Consider the following 14140-nt stretch of genomic DNA (forward strand, 5'->3'; position numbering starts at 1 on the left):
AAGTTTTCCGGCTGCTTATTCTTACGCCTAGGACAGGTGTTCACTTGATGCTTGTCATCCCCACAATAGAAGCAGAGACCATTCTTCCTGCGGAACTCTCTACGTTGTTGGGGGGACACGGAGGCCCCGAGTTGCATAGGTACCTCCGAGTCTTCCGTGCAAGAACGAAGCAACGGAACCTCGGGAGGCATCATGGGGGAGTCAGAGGAGAAAACACATAAACGTTCAAGTTGTCGTTCCCTGAGACGTCGGTCAAGTCGTACCGCTAAAGCCATAACCTGGTCTAGGGAGTCAGAAGAGGGATAGCTAACTAGCAGGTCTTTCAGGGCGTTCGACAGACCCAACCTAAACTGGCACCTTAAGGCAGGGTCATTCCACCGAGAAGCTACGCACCACTTCCTAAAGTCAGAGCAATACTCCTCAACAGGTCTCTTACCCTGACGTAAGGTCACCAGCTGACTCTCGGCAAAGGCAGTCCTGTCAGTCTCGTCATAAATGAGTCCGAGAGCAGAAAAGAAAAGATCAACGGAGGAAAGTTCAGGGGCGTCAGGAGCCAAGGAGAAGGCCCATTCTTGGGGCCCTTCCTGGAGCTGGGACATAATTATACCCACCCGCTGGCTCTCAGAACCTGAGGAGTGGGGCTTTAAACGAAAATAGAGCCTACAACTCTCCCGAAAGGAGAGAAAAGTCTTCCGGTCCCCTGAGAACCGGTCAGGCAACTTGAGGTGGGGTTCAAGAGGTGAGGTGAGGGGCACTACCATGGTAGCATCAGGCTGTTTGACCCTCTGAGCCAGGGCCTGGACCTGTAGGGAGAGACCCTGCATTTGCTGAACCAGGGTCTCAAGGGGGTCCATAGTGGTGTGAGGGACCAGGGTAGAGTAGGTATATGGGCTTGTGATTATGTAATGACAGGGATAGGGAAACAGACAAGTGAGCCCTAATCTACCCGCCACTCAGTCCCTGCCTACTTGCAATGACCCGCCCTAGGCGACGGGGTACAACTGGGCGACGGTCCCTACACTCAGTAAGTGCACGACAGACAACAGGACAAGGAAACACAGAACAAAGGGAAATGGGGCAGTTGCCAACGGCAACACCGTGAGCAACAAGAGTAGTAAACGAGCCGAGTCAAACCAGGAAATTACGAGGTGCCAAACGCAGAGCAGGAGAGTAGTGAACAAGCCGAGTCAAACCAAGAGTGTACGAGGTACCAAACGCAGAGCAGAAGAGTAGTCAGTAAGCCAGGGTCAATACGAAGCAGGGACAAGTAGTTCAAGAAGCTGCAGCAGGGCCAGGAAACCAACAGAGAAGAATCACAAGCAAGGAGGAACAGGAAAGGCAGGTATAAATAGACAGAGGGCGGGAGCTAGCTCCGTCTGGCCAGGCTGTGATAGGCTCTCCCACTCCTAAGCCTGCCATCCTGAGTGGTGGAAGATGGAGTCAGTCTCACAGACATAGAAGCAGGTGCAGACTGATTACCTATGGGCATGGATACAGAAGCTGTGCCTGGCAGATCCTTAACAATGTCATTTAAAAACTCCTGGAAGACTGCGGGAGCATTACACAGGCCGAAGGGCATTACTAGATACTCATAGTGTCCATCACGGGTGTTAAATGCAGTCTTCCATTCATCACCCTGGCGAATTCGCAGGTCTAGTTTAGAAAAAATCTTGGCACCACGTATACGATCAAACAGTTCAGAGATCAGTGGCAACGGATATTTATTCTTCACCGTGATCTGGTTGAGACCTCGGTAGTCGATACAAGGACGAAGAGAGCCATCTTTCTTTTTGACAAACAAGAACCCGGCTCCTGCCGGGGAGGAAGACTTTCGTATGAAGCCCCTCTCCAATTTCTCTTTCACATAGGCGGACATGGACAGAGTCTCTAGCAAGGAGAGAGGATATACCCTACCACGCGGAAGGAATGCACCAGGAATCAGCTCGATAGGGCAGTCATACGCCAAATGTGGAGGCAATGTCTCCGCCTCCCTCTTGCTGAAGATGTCCGAAAATACAGCATAATGACTCGGCAATCCTTCCAATGACCGAGGCAGCGAAGGCGGAGCCGAACTAATCTGCACAAGGCAACGACCTTGACACTCAGGGCCCCACTGGAGAACCTCTCCAGAATTCCAGTCCAGGACTGGGGCATGCAGTTCGGAGCAAAGGCAGGCCCAGCAACACAGGGTTAATTGCTTTGGATAGCACATAGAAAGGCAGAAGTTCAGAGTGAAACACTCCCACTTGGAGCCTCAGCGGCTTGGTCACAGCTATAACTGGGTCTGGCAGAGGTAGTCCATTTACTGAAGCAACGGTCAACGGGTTCTCCAGAGGGGTGGTGGGTAATTGCAGAAGGTCCACCAGGTCTCTACGGATGAAATTAGGAGCGGATCCAGAGTCCAGATACACAGAGACCTGATGCGTTCCCTCACCGGACACTATGGTCACAGGTATGGACAATCCAGACGGAAGTCCATTCTTACCCAAGGTTGTCACTCCTAGCAACCCTAGGTTTTGGGATCTTTGGGGACACAGGCGCACGAGATGGCCACCGAGGCCGCAATAAAGACAGAGTCCAGACTGTGTTGTCTCTCCTGGGTGGATAACTTACACTGGTCCATTATTACCGACTCCTTAGGAGTCAAAGTAGGAGCCAGACTGGGAAGTGCTCCCTCCCGTCGAAACTCTTGGAGGCGTTCTCGGATCCGTATATCAATCCGGGCAGACAGAAGAATGAGGTCATCCAGTGTAGACGGCAGATCCCGAGTGGCAAGTTCGTCCTTAATTCTAGATGCCAGTCCATGCCAGAATGCAGCCACCAGAGCCTCATTGTTCTATAACAGCTCTCCCGCCAGGCTGCGGAAGTGGATGGCGTACTCACTCAGTGTCTCCTTGGGGCTGCAGATGAGACCCGTCCAGGCTCCTGAAACACCATGCGAAAAGTCCAGAGGAAGGCTGGAAAGTCACGGGTCTCTGGTACTTGTCTCTCTCAGATAGGGTTCGCCCATGCAAGAGCCTTGCCAGTGAGGAGAGAGATGATAAAAGCGACCCTTGCGCCATCAGACGAAAATGTCCTAGCATACAGGCTGAAGTGGATCTGGCACTGATTCTGAAATCCACGACAGGTACTTGCTTCTCCATCATAGTGGTCAGGAAGTGGCAAAGAAACACGCGGGTCAACACTGCCAAGATGTGTAGTCTTAGGATCAACATTGCCAGGAGGTGTAGTAGGAGGAACAGCAGCTTGTGCTTCCTACCGACGTGCAAGAACGTTCAACGCCTGGAGGAGTTGGTCCTGTTGAGACCGGAGGTCTAGCATATCCGCTCACATCTCTTGAGACGTCGTCACAGTCTTGAATCGACCAGTGGGGTCCATGGCCTGAGCGTACTGTCACGAAGGGTCTGTGGACCCACTGGGCCATACCGCCTTGGAAGTAAGGCAGCTGGCCAACAGGGTGCAGGTGAATGTCTATAGTTCGTATAGGTACCTGTGGCAGTACAGACAGCAGCAGGGCAGGCTCGGCTTAGACTAGGCAGCAGATAGACGTCAGGCGAGGTGAGGCAGGTCAGACGTGGAATACAGCACGACACGACTTTGGCACAGCACAGTGCTCGACCAGGACGGTATGGAATGCAAGGAACAGAAACTGGAACAGGATACAGGAACACACTAGGAGGCCATCACATAGACAAACTAGGAAACAACAAAGCTCAGGCATAGAAGCAGGGGGCTAGACCCCTCTTATAGCCCAGGGTACACACGGGTCAAAGTTCAACAAAAAGTCCGGTACGCGCGCTGCCCCTTTAAGAGCATGGGCATGAGCGCGCACCCTACGGAATCCGGCTTAGGTGAGTGGAAGCGGGCGCTGGCGTCTCCTGAGGAGGCTGGGGCCAGCACTTGCCGACTCGTGGCTGCGGCTGTCAGGAGGGGATTGGAGCTGACAGCCCGCAGCCATGGACATTACAGATACTCTTTTGCTGAGCCACTGTAGCTAATCTCATCATGTGTGATACTGTCTGCTGAACCACTGTATCTAATCCTATCCATAGTTTAAAGGGTCGTAGTGCTATAGATATGCTGTCTCCTATACACACACACAATTTTATTTTGGGGGGGACATATGTATTGGGGCTATTTCCTCTGATATTTTAAGACCTTAGTGACGCTCCTAGCTGCCAGTGCTGCATTGTTGGGTCACTTAGGAGACCCAGCGATGCAACTGAATGCGGTGGGCTGTCAGCCATGAGAAGTTTGCGGTGGGGGGGGGGGCAATAAAAACTTTCGCATCGGGGCGCATGAGCCTTTAGCTACGCCCCTGGATGGGGGTTTCAGTGCTTGGACCCCCACCGATGAAAACCTCTGACATGTCAAAAGTTTTGTTGCACTTACACCCCTTCACGACATCCGCCGTATATATACGGCGCACGCCGGGTGGGGGAATAAGGAGCGGGCTCACGGGCTGAGCCCGCTCCATAGAACGAGTGTGCCGACACTTCCTGGTAACAAGCGGGATCCCGCTTGTTTAACCCGTTAAAAGCCGCGTTCAATAGTGATCATGGCATTTAAATGACTAAAAACAGGGGGGCGCCCCCTGTAATGTCCCAACGCCCCCCCCCTCGTGGCGAGATCGGGGGGTGCCATTGGTTGGCATGACAGCCTGGGGGCCTGACGAAGTCCCCCAGGTCCGCCATCTTTGTACTCCTATGAAGCCCTGAGACTGTCAGAATCACGATATAATGCAATACATTAGTATTTCAGTATATCGTGCAAGCGATCTAATGATCGTTGGTTAAAGTCCCCTGGGGGACAGTTAAAAAAAGTAAAAAACAGTAAAATAAAGTTTTTTTTAACAAATAAAAAAAAATAAAAAAATGAAATGCTCAAAAACCCCCCCTTTTACCATAAGGACAATGTAAAAAAAATAAAAAGCTAACATAAGTGGCATCGACGCGTCCGTAAAAGTCTGAAATATTACAATATATCATTATTTAGTCCGCACGGTGAACGCCGTAAAAAATAAAAAATTTAAAAAATTAGAATTGCTGTTTTTTGGTCCCTTCATCTCTCACAAAAAAAAAAATGAAATAAAAAGTGATCAAAAAGTCTCACGTATCCCAAAATGGCACCAATATAATCTACAGCTCGCCCCGCAAAAAATAAGCCCTCACACCACTAAATCGACAGAAAAATAAAAAGTCATGGCTCTCAGAATGTGTCGACAAAACTCAAATTTTATTTTTAACAATCAGTTTTCTCCTTGTAGTAAAACCTAAAGAAAACTATATAAATTTGGTATTGTTGTAATCGTATTGACCCGCAGAATAAAGTTAACATGCCGTTTTTACCGTACGGTGAACGCCATAAAAACAAAACCACCCAAAAGTTTGAGGAATCGCTGTTTTTTTTCTATTCCACCCCACATGTCCTTTTTTTCTCGTTTCCCACTACATTATATGGTACAATAAATGGTGCTGTGAAATTCTACAACTCGTCCCGCAAAACACAAGCCCTCATACGGCAATATTGATGGAAAAATAAAAGAGTTATGGCTTTTGGAAGGTGGGGAGGAAAAAACAAAAGTGAAAATCCGAAAAATGGCTGCGGAGGGAAGGGGTTAATATTTTGATGTTTATATAGCAAGCTCGGCTGTTTCCGTAACTCCAATGAGAATCAATGGAATAATTCATTCTGCAACTGGATGCGGCAGATGCCAGTTCTCGAGGTAGGTGCGGGTCCTAGAGGTGGGACCCGCATCTATCAGACATTTATGGCATATCCTGTGGATATGCCAAAATGTCTAAGGAGGAAATACCCCTTTAAAAATCCAATGGCTTCGCTCCCCCGTCCCGTTCTTAGTAGCTAGCTCCACATAATACTTCTACTAAGCAAAAAAAAGGGAGTATGGGCTCAATTGCCAGTATCAGTCATGGCTATCTTAGTCACCGCTGAATGCTACACCTTCTGAATGTCACTTCCTGAACGCCCTAGTCGTGACGTTACATGTGCGACAAACGCCCTGTCCAATGAGATCCTTTGATGGGCGTGGTCTGAGAGACTAGGAATCGGTAACCCACGTGTTTCAGCGGAGAAGCGATGAAGGGAAAACGGAGCCAAGTACAGGTAATGCCCGATGTGGGGGCGTGTCACATGACGGGCAGCTCATGAATATTCATGATGTGGCCTCTAATTATCCTATAGGTAATGTAATGTGGAGTATGATAAACATTCTATATGTGCATACCTCTGTAATGGCTCTAACCTGGGGCGTAGTGAGGCACGGTGCATTAGCTGGTATTTTACGTGGGATTGTGCCTGCTATTGTGTATTCATGGGCACGACATGGTGCTTTTCCGGTATCATTATTGTGTTACTGTGCTGTATTTGTGTGGCACGTCTGCTGTGTGTCCTTGTGTCTGAAAAGTATTACTACACAACCTGGCCTGCTACACATGGGCACCATGTCAACATCCCATAATGGTCTCTCACACATGGGATCCATGTCATCAACTAATAGTCTCCTACACATGGCCACCCTGTCAACATCCCATAACAGTCTGCTATACTTGGGCACCCTGTCAACATCACATAATAGTCTCCTACACATGGGCACCCTGTCAACATCCCATAACAGTCTGCTATACATGGGCACCCTGTCAACATCTCATAATAGTCTCCTACACATGGGCACCATGTCAACATCTCATAATAGTCTCCTACACATGGGCACCATGCCCACAGCTCATAATAGTCTCCTAGACATGGGCACCCTGTCAACATCTCATAATAGTCTCCTACACATGGGCACCATGTCAACATCTCATTATATTCTCCTACACATGGGCACCCTGTCAACAGCTCATAATAGTCTCCTACACATGGGCACCCTGTCAACATCTCATAATAGTCTCCTACACATGGGCACCATGTCAACATCACATAATAGTCTCCTACACATGGGCACCCTGTCAACAGCTCATAATAGTCTCCTACACATGGACACCCTGTCAACATCTCATAATAGTCTCCTACACATGGGCACCCTGTCAACATCTCATAATAGTCTCCTACACATGGGCACCCTGTCAACATCTCATAATAGTCTACTACACATGGGCACCCTGTCAACATCTCATAATAGTCTCCTACACATGGGCACCATGTCAACATCTCATAATAGTCTCCTACACATGGGCACCCTGTCAACATCTCATAATAGTCTACTACACATGGGCACCCTGTCAACTTCTCATAATAGTCTCCTACACATGGGCACCATGTCAACATCTCATAATAGTCTCCTACACATGGGCACCCTGTCAACATCTCATAATAGTCTCCTACACATGGGCACCCTGTCAACATCTCATAATAGTCTCCTACACATGGGCACCATGTCAACATCTCATAATAGTCTCCTACACATGGGCACCATGTCAACATCTCATTATAGTCTCCTACATATGGGCACCATGTCAACATCTCATTGTATTCTCCTACACATGGGCACCATGTCAACATCACATAATAGTCTCCTACACATGGGCACCCTGTCAACAGCTCATAATAGTCTCCTACACATGGACACCCTGTCAACATCTCATAATAGTCTCCTACACATGGGCACCCTGTCAACATCTCATAATAGTCTACTACACATGGGCACCCTGTCAACATCTCATAATAGTCTCCTACACATGGGCACCATGTCAACATCTCATAATAGTCTACTACACATGGGCACCCTGTCAACATCTCATAATAGTCTCCTACACATGGGCACCATGTCAACATCTCATAATAGTCTCCTACACATGGGCACCCTGTCAACATCTCATAATAGTCTACTACACATGGGCACCCTGTCAACATCTCATAATAGTCTCCTACACATGGGCACCATGTCAACATCTCATAATAGTCTCCTACACATGGGCACCCTGTCAACATCTCATTATAGTCTCATACACTTGCGCACCATGTCAACATCTCATAATAGTCTCCTACACATGGGCACCATGTCAACATCTCATAATAGTCTCCTACACATGGGCACCCTGTCAACATCTCATAATAGTCTACTACACATGGGCACCCTGTCAACATCTCATAATAGTCTCCTACACATGGGCACCATGTCAACATCTCATAATAGTCTCCTACACATGGGCACCCTGTCAACATCTCATAATAGTCTCCTACACATGGGCACCATGTCAACATCTCATTATAGTCTCCTACACATGGGCACCCTGTCAACATCTCATTATATTCTCCTACACGTGGGCACCCTGTCAACAGCTCATAATAGTCTCCTACACATGGACACCCTGTCAACATCTCATAATAGTCTCCTACACATGGGCACCATGTCAACATCTCATAACAGTCTCCTACACATGGGCACCCTGTCAACATCACATAATAGTCTCCTACGCATGGGCACCATGTCAACATCTCATCATATTCTCCTACACATGGGCACCCTGTCAACATCTCATAATAGTCTCTTTACTTTTCTCAATTCAGTACCACATCGCAGACCTCACAACTTCCCCCTAGACATATGTCAGAGTTGTACGTAGGTTTTAATCCAGGGGCAAAGATTCCTTGACCAAGGCTTGTTGGCACACCCTGCACCCAGGGCACCTGTCCAGCCAGCCCCCCTAGATACTTCGCTACATACCACCCTACGCAATCAATAGATAAATCTGTCCGGCAACAATGCGGTTAAAACCAGCCTGGTTGTTACCACAAATCGGTGCGTTTTTCAAACTTTTTTTGCAGGTATCTGCTGTTTAACTGCAAAAACCAACGAGAGGAGATATCAAGGATGTTTTTTTTGTTTTTTTTTGGAAAAGGAGGGGGGGGGGGGTCATGTTCTTGATATAGTGGGAGATGCGGGTAGAGTTTAACATTTGTGGAATCGTGTAATTTTTTTTTTTTTTATCGTGATCTCATCACTAATTACAGGAAGAAAACCATATTGAGGAGAAAGTCATGTCTAAGAATCTCGAGGGGTCGAAGGGCCCTCCGGCTGCCAAGCCTAAAGCTAAAAAAGCATCAAAGAGACCTTCAAAGTCTAATACTAAGAGACCTGCAAAAGTGGGGAAGTCTGATGAGAGTAAACCCCTGAGCACTGAGGAGCTGATCCAGCTACAGGAAACCGAGCAGCTATACCACAGCAGCCTACTGCGCATGCAGGTACCACCCCAGCAGGAATTTCGTACCGAAGGGGGGAAACAAAAATGAATTGGGCTTTAATCAGTTAATATGGCAGTAAGAGATAGAGAAAGACATGTCCGGCCTCCTTCCCCTTACCTCAGTGCTGGTTCTGCTTCAAGCCAAAGACCTCATTAATGCAATATTACTGGCTGCTGCCTGGCAACCCTATTTCAAAAAGACTGGTTGTTAGGCAGGTTGTCCATAACAACCAGACTGTCAGACAATCTGTTCAGATCTAACCTAGATTGTCCCTCTGATAATAGAAGAGAAGCACATCAATCTTTGGCTGCAGTATTTATCAATTTAGCATTAAATAAGTTAGCATTTTTTGAAAAATATCTAAACAAAATAAATAAGGATATAATACTATGCTATCTATAAAGGGGTCGTCTTGATAGGACAACCCTTTAAAATCATAAGTTAATGGCTTTGTAGGAGATGTATCCCTAAGGGCTTTGTTGGCAGAGGTCGGATCCCCATCAATCTTAAAATGTAACTAAACGTTCAACAAAATTTGGACATAACTTTTGACATGTCACTAGGACTTGATTGGTGGGGGTCCGAGCACTGAGACTACCCACCAATCGCTAAAACAAAGTGGCAGAAGTGCTCGTGTCAGCGCTCAGCCGCTTAGTTTCTGTTCGACTTTTTCCGGAAAGCCGATGTAGCGGAGTACGGGCTCATAGACTTTCTATTCAGTCCGTACACCGCTACATCGATTTCCGGAAAAACCTGAACAGAAACGTGGCTAAGCGCTCACACGAACGCTTCTGCCGCTTCGTTTTAGCGATTGGTGGGGGTCTCCGTGCTCGGACCCCCACCAATCAAAACTTCTGATATGTCACAAGTTTGTTAAACATTTAGTGACCTTTAATATACCATAACAATATGTGATGGAAATATCCCTTTGTAATCCCACTGTATCTTGTGGTGCTTTAATCCTGTTTTACATTCACAGATCGACGAGCTGCTGCAGGAAGTTAGACTGAAGGACAAGAGAAGGAAAAGCATTGATGATTTCTTGCAGAAGATCAGTGATCTCATTGAGAAAATCCCCAAGACTTCAGAAACCGATGTAAGATCTGGAGTCGCTGTGCTATAGTCCTCTTCTTCCTTTTTTACTCCTTTTCTGTATTGTTTTATTAATTGTTCCCTTATTCCCCCCCTGCAGATAGTGGACCAGTCCTGGCTCCCCATTTCTGTGAAGGTTCCGTTTCTGCAGATTCCGTACCAAGTAAAGGGCAAATTTCATTTCCTCCCCCCGTCCTCCATCAAGGTGGTGGGCAGTTACCTGCTGGGGACTTGCATCAAGCCAGAGATCAATGTGGATGTTGCAGTCACCATGCCACAGGTAGGGAGTTCTTTGGTTTATCCATTGTTTAGGAGGCCTGAGTTAAACGGGATGTCCGAAAGTCCCCCGAAGTGCTCCATGAGATTAAAGTGCTGGTGCGCATGCTTGACCAACACTCCATTCTTTTCTATGGAGCTGCCGGAGACAGCGGCCCCGGGAGTCCTATAGTAATGAATGGAGCGTTGGTCGAGCATGTGCACCAGTTCTCCAATCTCATGGAACACTTCTGGGGCCTTTTGGTCCCCGTTCCTCTCGACCCAGTGGTCAGAACCCCAGCGATCACTCATGTATCCCTTATTCTGTGAATTGGGGATACATGTGTTATGTGGGAAAACCCCTTTTAGGATAATTTTCACATAGGAAGCAGAAGAAACGTATTGGGGCACATTGAAGGTATCAAAGGGCAGGATGAATCTGGATTGTCATAGTGCGGTGTATGGAGAAGAGCTGCCAGATGATCAGATTTTACAGACACTTTAATAATATTTACTTATGTTACACAGGAAATTCTCCAAGCAAAAGATAACCTGAACCAACGGTACCTAAGAAAGAGGGCACTATACCTGGCATACATCGCTGCTAAGCTGGCATATAGGAAGATCTTCAGCAGTGTCAAGTTTGCATATATGAACAGCAACCACTTGAAGCCAGTGCTGCTGTTGAGGCCGCATGGTGAGTAGTCGACTCTGCAGTTCAGAGACCCCCCTCCCACACCTGTCCAATGCTTATTATCATTATGTATAAGCTCAATGTACTGGTATATGAATTGCCAAGACATTATTGTTTAAAAAGTTTAGACAATTTCAATGCAAACAACTTCTTGTTCTTTCTGGTTTTTACAAGATTTCTGTCTTTGGATGTAAACAGGAATGTTTCCTTTCAGTGACAGAAAGCAGAGATCTTAATAAGGTTTCGGAATTGAAACAGTATATTAGAAAGTTACAAATCTTTTCTTTGTAATTGTCCGCCCGTTTTCTGAATATTTAATCCTCTTGTCTTGCGACAGGTAAGGACGAGAAGATGGTGACCGTCCGCATTCATGTTTGCCTTCCTCCTGGGATGTTTAAATTCAACCGATTTTCCCCGAATAAAAACAATGTGCGGACCACCTGGTACCTGGAGGATAAAAATGTCACTGAGGGTAAGAGTCAAACATTGATCCATGCATCCATGCATTATAAGATGCTAAAAGCGAGGGATCCGCGGGGGGACTGACACATTATAAAGCTCCAGACCCCCTGCACCTCGAGAAATCTCCAACACAACAATCACAACAGTAATATTGATCTCCAATGGCCCAAATCTCAGAGCAGAAGCCAAAGGGTGTGGATGCTGCTTTGTTTTGGAAATGAGGGTCCGAGCTCATGAACCTCACTGATGTCATCGTGTCTACAGCCCAATAACGCACACACAATGTATCACTCCCATCATCCTTGTCCCCAGGACTTCACTCCTCCATTTATTTTTCTAATGACTCCGTAATCACTGGACAAAGTTGTTATTGTGGTGCCTTTTCAGTAATATTCTATTAAGCAATGTTTTTTTTTCTTTAACCCCTTGATGACCACCCGCTGTCTTTTGACGGCGGGCAGTGCTGATCCGGAGTCTACAGCGACGTCTTTTGGCGTCACTGTAGAAAAGGCTTATGAGTGCTCCAGTGAGCGCTCACCTTCTAAGCAGGAGCTGTTACTAACAGCTCCTGGACTTGCCTTCTGAATACAGCAGGGATCGGATGAAACTACCACCCCAGCTGTTTAACCCTTTGATAGCCGTGGTATGTGAACGCGGCATGATCAAAGAGGACTCCCCTCTTCGATCATGTCAACAGAAACTCGGTGAAGCGTTCGAATACTGAGGGACCTAGAAAGGACCCCAGGGCTGTCTGTTCTTTAAGCCTGCTGTTAGGGCAGCACATAGTGTGCCCTAACGGGAGCCTGTGACACAGTGTAATGTATTAGTATACAGGAGTATGCTAATATATTATAAGTAAAAAATAAAGTTGTAAATAAAGTTATCCCTTCATGGGATTAAAAATAAATAAATGAAAAAAAAGGTCCCCCCATTGAAGTCATTATTTAACGTAAAATATATTTTATTGCCCATGCATTACATAAAAACAAAAAACAACACATATTTGGTATCTACACAACCGTAAACACCTGAAGAATTTATTTAACAGGTCATTTAGTGTGAAACGTGAGCGGAACCAAAAGTAAATTCCAAAAATCCATTTTTTTTTTCTATTCACGTTAAGTAATATAACTTACACAGTAAATGTTTTTCTACCCTCAAACTGTGCAGGAAAAAAAATACTATTTCTCCCGAATAAAACAAGGCCTGATATAGCCACGTCAATAAAAAAAAATGAAAAAGTTATGGCTGCTGAGAGGCAAAAACGAAAAAAATTAACTGGCCTTTTCAGGCCTGGTCATTGAGGGATTGAGAAGGCATTTTATGGCATTAAGGGATAAGAGGTGTTCATCTGTTTGCGGATAACCGTTACATTTTTGTGGGTGCCGTATAATACTTAATTTACCCAGCAGTGATGGGGTGAAATATAGAGTTCTGTATTGTGTATGTGTAGTCCACTGGTATGTTGTCTCACATCTGTATTTCTATCTTCTCCAGCAGAGGGAGCTAAAGAGCCCCCCACTCCGCACTATAACAACACCATCCTGTGTGACCTGGCTATAGAGCAGCATTTTCACCACCTGTCGAGCTGCGTGTCTGACTTTCCTGGCATGAAAGATGGTATCTCTCTCCTCAAAGTCTGGTTACGCCAACGCCAGCTTGACAAGGTATAATGAGAGTCCATGGAGGGGAGGGCGATAGATTGTACGCTTTACAGCCAAGCGGCCCTGCAATGTTGTATTTGTGTATAAATAATTTCTTCCTCTTATTTTTTCAGGGTTACGGCAGCTTTAATGGCTTTGTGGTGTCCATGCTTGTGGCCTATCTGCTCTCCAGGAATAAAATCAACAAAGCCATGAATGGACATCAGGTTCTGAGGAACACTCTGCAGTTCTTAGGTATGTTCGCCTCTACACGGTGCTCTGCAGATGACAACATTGCTGCGTTGTACCTATGAGGGCTCGTAAGATGAACCTGTCTCCATGGCTTTAGATAAGAGCTTCTCTGCGATGCTCTGAAACCTAAACTGGAGGGCTCACTCATATGCACTTACATTCGCACTCACTCACACACTCTACTAGTACTAAACTTTGAAAGCACAGCTATGGATAAACTTGTGTGTGGTTTGAACGCCTATAAACGAGCAGACCTTGCTCTAATATTGTGTATATGTATAAAAAAAATCATATATATACACCTTGCACATTGGGAACATGTAACACTTTACACTCAACGGAGATGAGCTGCAATTCCAGACACAACCATGGACAGGTGTGGAGCTGTTTCTGGAAGAAAGCAGTTATGTTTTTTTGTAGTCCTGTACAACCCCTTTAAAGGTTAAATAAACTTTTAAAAAACTTCTGACATGTCATAGTGACATGCCAGAAGTTTAGATCTGTGGAGGTCCAAGCCCTGAGACTCCTCCGATCGCTA

The 14140-nt window shown here is 46.3% G+C and overlaps 1 protein-coding gene across 2 annotated transcripts in view; it reads left to right on the plus strand.

Annotated features, from left to right (window-relative positions):
• The first annotated feature begins 6035 nt into the window (after positions 1-6035).
• NOL6 (nucleolar protein 6) overlaps positions 6036-14140 on the plus strand; it is a 62949-nt gene continuing 54844 nt past the window's right edge. Inside the window, exons 1-8 of one of the 2 annotated variants that reach the window (XM_075840376.1) lie at positions 6036-6123; positions 8974-9204; positions 10184-10300; positions 10397-10576; positions 11080-11248; positions 11583-11717; positions 13205-13374; positions 13485-13605. In XM_075840376.1, coding sequence (XP_075696491.1) covers positions 6097-6123; positions 8974-9204; positions 10184-10300; positions 10397-10576; positions 11080-11248; positions 11583-11717; positions 13205-13374; positions 13485-13605 — 1150 coding nt within the window. In that variant the 5' untranslated portion in view covers positions 6036-6096. The remainder of the gene's footprint in view (positions 6124-8973; positions 9205-10183; positions 10301-10396; positions 10577-11079; positions 11249-11582; positions 11718-13204; positions 13375-13484; positions 13606-14140) is intronic. The other variant, XM_075840384.1, reaches the window with a different exon arrangement.

This window comes from Rhinoderma darwinii, chromosome 1 (genome assembly GCF_050947455.1).
Source record: "Rhinoderma darwinii isolate aRhiDar2 chromosome 1, aRhiDar2.hap1, whole genome shotgun sequence".
In the NCBI taxonomy this organism is placed as follows: Eukaryota; Metazoa; Chordata; class Amphibia; order Anura; family Rhinodermatidae; genus Rhinoderma; species Rhinoderma darwinii.